This window comes from Atta cephalotes (genome assembly GCF_000143395.1).
Source record: "Atta cephalotes unplaced genomic scaffold scaffold00005, whole genome shotgun sequence".
In the NCBI taxonomy this organism is placed as follows: domain Eukaryota; kingdom Metazoa; phylum Arthropoda; class Insecta; order Hymenoptera; family Formicidae; genus Atta; species Atta cephalotes.
In genome coordinates this window covers 8,506,238-8,514,024 of record NW_012130069.1, presented here as the reverse complement: position 1 = coordinate 8,514,024, position 7,787 = coordinate 8,506,238, and the positions used below count along the sequence as shown (strand labels likewise).

The 7,787-nt window shown below is 30.6% G+C and overlaps 1 protein-coding gene across 1 annotated transcript in view; it reads left to right on the top strand.

Moving 5' to 3' along the window:
- Window positions 1–3,687: 3,687 nt before the first annotated feature.
- LOC105626459 (bestrophin-4-like) overlaps window positions 3,688–7,787 on the top strand; it is a 5,146-nt gene continuing 1,046 nt past the window's right edge. The window contains exons 1-7 of the mRNA XM_012207761.1: window positions 3,688–3,866; window positions 4,139–4,273; window positions 4,482–4,648; window positions 4,717–4,874; window positions 5,749–6,060; window positions 6,298–6,449; window positions 7,022–7,156. Of these exons, the coding sequence (XP_012063151.1) occupies window positions 3,688–3,866; window positions 4,139–4,273; window positions 4,482–4,648; window positions 4,717–4,874; window positions 5,749–6,060; window positions 6,298–6,449; window positions 7,022–7,156 (1,238 nt within the window). The remainder of the gene's footprint in view (window positions 3,867–4,138; window positions 4,274–4,481; window positions 4,649–4,716; window positions 4,875–5,748; window positions 6,061–6,297; window positions 6,450–7,021; window positions 7,157–7,787) is intronic.

Below are 7,787 nucleotides of genomic sequence, written 5' to 3'. Positions count from 1 at the left end.
TCCTACTCCTCGTGTGTCTTCGTGTATNTCAGATATATATATATATATATATATATATATAAATGATCGAAAATATGGTCTTCGACTTTTTCGTATATAAAATCTGAAAATATATTCCCATCTTTGACATGGGATTAAAACGAGATTTTTCTAAAGTTTCTGGTTTTTAATATAATATCTTTTAATATAATATCTTTTGTATGTGAATTGCAATTTCTTATTATATGAACTTTTCCTGCATTAAAAATATGATACTCGCAGCAATAAAAAATTACTTATTTTTAATCACTTTTTCTTAAGATAATTTATATATATATAAGAAATATTAACATAGCATGTTAATATTATGTTAAAATTATTCACAGGATTATTGTACAACAGTTTTTATTTAATTCTATCTCTCTAATAAAATATCATACTGAACACAATAAACCCTGTATTCGCATTAAATCATTAGCGCAGTGAATGCGCTTCTTCTAGGAGAAATACCAAATTTCGCATTTTTATTAAAGATCATGGTTTTCGTTGCGATATTTTTGGTAAGGTCAGATGCGAAAATATAGTGCGACAGTCAGACGATCTGTCAGACACGGCGACGACGTTGTCGCATGCGTATTATTAACAGCGTCATCGCGATAGCTGTTGCATGAGCGTAAGTAAGGATGTAAGTAAGGATGAAGCCATCGAGAAGGTATTCATTTCAAACGGTGTACTAAATGCATACAAAACGAATCGTCTCGCGTATAACATTATGCAAGCGTTCGCCGCTCCAAAGATATATGCGTCGATATGGAGCTTTCTAAAATAAATGAAAAATAAATGAAAAATATGCAATACGTCTTCGTACTTAAAATAATTTGTAATAAAACATCAAGTTATTATACAGAGTGTTCTTAGGCCGATATTCATAATCAATTCTTATATTCAAGATTTATTTCGTCTTATTCTGTTTGAAGTGTCACGAACTAATCAGAGGGCCTCATTAGCATCTTAAGACATTACTACGCTCTTGAAATAAGAACCGATTATAAATACTTTAGATTCAAAGCGATACAGCTTTTCAGTAACAGCTTTTTAGACATATAGATCAAATAAAAAAGCATTGACTGATACTCACTGTCAAGTTACTTCTCTCTTATTATTGATTTATATTTATTTAAAGTCTATAATTGTTTCTGTAATGATGTATGTTCGGAATGTCTAACGTAATACTGTATTTAATAATTTTAATACTTTCCTATCTGATTGTAAGTATAAAAGATAACACGTGACTCAAAATCTTTTATATATGAAACATATAAATCTTGAAAAAGTTTCGAACTAATTAAATAAATCTAAACCCAAGTTGTTTAATAAAGTTAAATAAATGCATTAAAATAATTAAGATTGTAATTATATGATGTTTAAGCTATAAAGAGTTTTTTTTAATTTATGTTTTATGTTACTTAGAAAATCCTTTTCTTTTTAACGTGAGAAAGAAAAAGATAGGAATAGCTGATCGTCTCTTACATATTTGAAACACTTCAGAAGTAAAATAATAACAAATAAAGTGCCAAATACTTGTAACCGCACTTTGAGATGCATTCTCAAGGTGTCGATCGACAAAGTGCACACTAAAGTGCGGCAAAGGTCGCGCGTCCGGAAATCTCGTGCAAATAGTATGTTTACCCAGACACTTCGCTGTTACTTCGACGTCCAAAGTTATATTTACCACCGCATTACTGGCGCAATTCCCAAGAGACATTAAATCAGACATTATTTACGATAAATTTCCGTGAAAGTGAAAGAAAAAAAAAGATGCAGTCGCGCCAGTTCTCAGGTTTGTTCTTTGGCAATGACGTTTTGCTTGTGACGCGTGCAATCGTTTTTAGCGTCATATCAATGCAATCCGAAACTTTATGCTGCTCATAATTATGACGAAATACGCGTATAAAGCCGAGAATGATACGAATTCCAATGTTTGTAAAAGCGAAATAGAATTTAAGAAATAAATAAAAAACAAAAAATTTTTTTAGATAAAATTAAATTTTAATACAAATATAAAATCACATATTATTTTTGCAAACTTTTAATTTAAAATTTAAACTATTATTGTTTTTATGCAATATGTAATAAGTTTTATATTTGTCATACATGTTTACATTTACTAATAGAGACATTTGAGTTATTTAAATATTTATCAAATAAAGGAAAATTTATGAAAGATGATTTTATCGATTGCCTTAATTTACCTTATACTTTGCTGAATTTTGTCTTCGTTGAATTTTTTTTATCGCAAATTATGGCAACTCTGATTATTTGCGCAGCATAGGAAACGAATCTAGGCCTAGATCATTTCATTTTTAGTTACTTTAAGATACTTTCGCATACCGTGAGATATTTCTGGCGAATGATGCGATCACGCGTGTTGCGACGTGTCATCGTGCAAAGTCTTGAGTGGGTCGTCGTTTCTCTTATAAGTGAATCTCTCTCGACCGCATTTGTTCGAAAAGTTTGGCGTCGCAAACGATCATAAACCAGTTTTCAACAAGATTAAAAACAACAAGCAGATAAATCGTCGCGGAAAAGTTGCGGAACTATGTTTATAATGAGACAAATTAATTATTTACTGCCGTAAAATGCGACCACAAAATGCTTATTGCATAGGACACAAAAGCGCTGAAATAAGTTTGATAATTGGTTAAATTTGATGTTTACATAGACGTCGCGTGTAATAAATAGAGGCAGATTTTTAATATCTAATCTGTCTTTAAGTAATTACATTTATCAATTTGTAAAAATTTGTGAGCTGTTTTATTTGTTATTACACTGAGAAAAATGGTCTGGTTGGATTAAACAGTAATTCTGATTGGTAAAATGAACGAATCAGAATTTTCTGGTTAAATTTGCTAGAATTTTAGTTGAAATAGCTAGAATTCTTGATATAATTATTCTGGTAAAAATAAGAATTCTAGTAGAGTTTACCAGAAATATTGTATTAACCAGAATTCCGATTATCTCAACTAGAATCTAATAAATTTAACCAGAAAATTTTGATTCGTCAATTTTCAACCTGCAGAAATTTATTTTTAGTGCATACTTGAAAATCAATTTAGTCTTTGCACATGATAATAAAATTAGGAAATTTGAAAAGAATTGAGAAAATAAAAAAAAGTGATAGAACGCTATTAGCTAATAGAAAAATCATTTTTCATAATATAAATTATTTCGCGATGGCTCGAAATAGATTGTATTTATATCCTACATCAGAAGCCCATTTTGATGCAATAGTTCATCTTAAAATAGAGATTGCATAAGAGAAATACAAAAAATAAAATTCGAAAAAATTTGCGCATTGAAAAGAAATTTGTCTTTTCCATTGTCTATTATTTTTCCCTATATAAATTAGTTTTTTTATTCCCTATATAAATTAGTTTATTATTTGTAATTAATTATTATTAATTAAAAACGTTATTTTACTCATTTTTATCATTAAAAATAAAGTAGACTATCATAAAGAAAGCTATACACAATTTAGTTCTCTCAAAAATATTATAAATACTGAACACACGTTGCGGTTTGCAACTGCAGTATAATTTTCCTCTCAGGTTCGACAGACGAAAATTTCTGGAAGTATGAGTAACAACGTGCTCGCGAGCGCGTCGTTCTCGAGAAGAAACTGGCACGGTGCACCTGAATGGATAAAAGATGACGGTCTCTTATCAGTACCAGGTCGCCAGTTCCACCAGCGGTGGATTCACCAGGCTCCTGCTTATGTGGCGCGGTTCCCTGTACAAGCTCATCTACAGGGAACTGCTGCTTTTTTTACTTATCTTCGGTATCTTGTCCGCGCTCTATCGCCATGCCTTCACTGCCACGCAAAGAAGGTGGACATTCCAATATTTTAAAGCTCTAAATTCTAAATATAGACACATGTAAATCTAGAAATAGAGGATATAGAGGAAAAAAATTATTTCGATTAACCATTAATTCCATCTATTAATAGATGAAATTAGACATAAATATATACAAATGGGCAAATTTTTTTTTAATATTAATTAATTTGCATATATTCACCATTCTCTATTTTTCTTCATAATGTTTTAATTTAATCAATTTTTTTGTTATTGAGTTGCTTTTAATATATAACGTATCATAGGGACTTCGAACAAGTTGTCATCTATTGCGACGCCTTGATCAAATTGATTCCGTTGAGTTTCGTGCTTGGATTTTATGTATCCTATGTGGCGCAGAGATGGTGGAAACAATACACAGCAATACCATGGCCTGACAAGTGAGTTTAGATGCTATCAATTTTCAAGCAATACATCATAAATTGTTAAATCTCAAAAAATTTTTTGACAGTGCAAGTTAATATTTCTTTCTTTCTTTTAGCTAAAGCAAGAAAAAGCATAGCCTAATTATCGAAAATAAAAAATGTAACTTTATTTTTATTACATGAACTTCTTTATGATTGCCCTATTCTTTCTTTCTTTTTACAGGGTGATGCATCTCGTGGCACTCTACGTCACCGGAAACGACGATTATAGTCGTATGTTACGCAGAGCCCTGATGCGTTATCTAAACCTCTCGCTGATACTTGTATTGCGTTCCATAAGCTCAGCGGTGAAGAGACGATTTCCCACTCTCGATCACGTCGTTGATTCCGGTAAATCACAGTACTGGAACCACTATCGTCGTCCTAGTGACAATTAAAAATTAACGAGCTTGTTGCAGGCTTCATGACCACGCTCGAGCTCCAATTGTATCAGTCGGTGCCGAGTGTCGAGTTTAACACCTATTGGATACCCTGCACATGGTTCATTAATCTCCTCAAGGAGGCACGCAAGACCCACCGAATATCCGATGCGCAAGGTTTAAAGCTAATAATGGAGGTGAGCGAACTTCATGTTTTCTTTCTTTGATCTCCTCGTTTGTTGTTTAAAATTTGATAAAAAATTTTCTTTATTACATAAAATGAAAGAAGTTCTTTTTCTAATTGTGATCATTATTTCATATAAATAATTAATCAAAATATAATATTCTTAACAATTAATTTATTAACACAAAAGAAATTAAAATCATTAAAATTTCTTGCTTTAGCATCTATTTTGAATTTGCAACAAAAATAAGGAATAATTATTTTATTCTTTTAAAGACGAAGTCGCATTAAATATATTATATATCTTCTATTTTTTGATATTTATATATCTTCTATTTTATTCGTTCCTGTTTATCATGTTAGTTCGTGAAGTGCAACACCATACATGATACAATATCTGTCTGATTGTATCTTACGGTGGTAACCAGAAAAGCAATCGTTAGAGATTAAATTTTATGAGCTACCGTGACGGTAGCGAGTCGGTATACGACCGGTTCAAAATACATCGTAAGCCATGTTGCATCAACTACGTTTTTATTTTCCGCGATTAGGCACGCATGTCTCAAACACATTGTTCTCTCGCACGAATATCTTAATCGAGATTGCTGGAGATAATATTCCTTTTCTTCATGCATTACGCATCTTTTATGCGTGAAAACAAAGGAATAGATAAAAGTCAATTTTGATGTGTAAAAAACGCACGATAAATTAATCAGAATATAATATCTAAGGAAATTAAAAGAAAAAGCAAATATTCTTCATCTCAATATTCACACTTTGAATCCTAATTCATTAAATTTTTCCCAGAAACGTGATTAATAAAATTAATTAATCGATATAAACTCTTTTTCTTGCTCTGTAAATTTGATCGTCGATCTGATTTGTAGGAATTCAATGAATTTCGGACCAAGTGTGGTTTCTTGTGGAGCTACGACTGGGTGTCGATTCCTTTAGTGTACACTCAAGTGGTGACACTCGCCACTTACAGTTTCTTCGCAGTCGCCGTAATCGGTCGACAATACATCGAAGGTGTCGAGAAACAATTCCAACTGAAAATAGATAAATACGTGCCCATTTTCACAATTTTGCAGTTCTTCTTCTTTATGGGATTGTTGAAAGTAGCTGAACAGCTGATAAATCCTTTCGGTGATGATGATGAAGATTTCGAGCTGAACTGGCTGATTGATCGTCATACCAAGGTAGGAGCACTCTCTCTCCATAAAAATTTAGGAAAATTGTAAAACATAGTTTATACTTAAGGTATAATTTCATGCTGACACTTGGTGCACATTTTTAGCATTAAAATAGGCCACAAAAATTAGTAAATATTAGTAAATATCAAGCGTCAATTTTGAGTGATCTGTTTTATATAGGAATGAACATCGAGAGTTAGCATAAAATTATATTTCCATTCCCTCTTTATGCTCATATATTAGGTGTCATATCTTGGAGTAGACACGCTAATGAATCGCTGTCCACCGCTTGTTAAGGATATTTACTATGACTCTGAAGATATGAGCTTGCCATATACGGAAGCGGCTGCGGCATACAAGAAGAAGACTTATCGCGGTAGCGTGGATAACATGATGTTAGTATCTTATTATTCATATTTTATTGTAATATTCATACAATTTTATTGTAATATTATTCGTAACAATAAGCTTCGATAAGCTAATATTTTTCGCAATAAATTCTTTGCAGTATTTTAAGATGTTAGTAGCATTATCAAATTGATGATCAATTTAATTATGATATTATTATTTTCGTTTTATAGTTTGTGATTGCATTTCAAATCTGCGGTACGCGGTTTATGTAACTGAAAGGTGTATTTAGATTTACGTATAAAAATATTATAATATTAACTAGACCTACATCTATCTCATATTGATCCTTTCTTTATTTATTTCGTTTTATTTATATAACGATCTAGATTAACTTATTATTATTAATAATACTTATTTTGAATCAGAACAGATTAAAATATGTTTATATGTAATTTGTATAAATCGATTTTAATTACGAAATATTGTTCGTAAAGATCTGGCGATTCTATATCTTTTGGGATACAGTTTCGTAAAATATAAAATTTGTTTTAAATATTGAAATTTTGAACATTATATTCTATAACAAATGCTATCGATTTTCCTCGATTTTTTTCAGGGTACCGGAAGAGAAACAGATGATGTTCTTGCCCGGAATTTTGGAAGAGGAGGAGGAATGCATGACAATTTTGACACCTCGTACTTCCACTGCCAGTTTAACGAACCCGAATGATAATCCAATGAACGAAATGCGGTAAGATTATAATTGGGGTGATTGATGTATTCTAATTCTCATGAATTTAGATTAATATTAATTGTTACAATTTAAATTAATATTGATCGTTAACTGAGGAACAGACTTTCAAAATGCATTTTGTCCAAAATTTTTTTAGAGATAGCATAGTGTTTTGTGTTGAAAGATTCTTGTTATAAGCTACGGAGATGTTCAGAAAACATTTTTTCATTGTCAATTTATATATTGAAAAAATAGACATTTCCGAAATGCATAATGTTTTTTTAACTAAAGACGAACAAATACATTTGTTTAACATTTTTAGCAATTGGTTAACAATTTTGTTTAATATTTTACATTCTACTAATTGGCATATTATTATTTTCTGTAAAGTGGATAATTTTTTGCGGAATTTCTTTCTTTTTCATTTTCTGAAAATTTCAAATTTTGGAAAATACGCATTTTGAAAGTCTGCTTCTCAATTGATTATTAAATAATATAATTTTTAAATGTAACATCTTACTTTAAATTTACTAACTATAAAAGAAATGAATCGTTATTGTCCAAGTAACGATAATGCATTACTTTTTAAAATTAGTAACGAGATATTTTTATAAATAATAACGATAATGATATATTATTTTTATGAAGT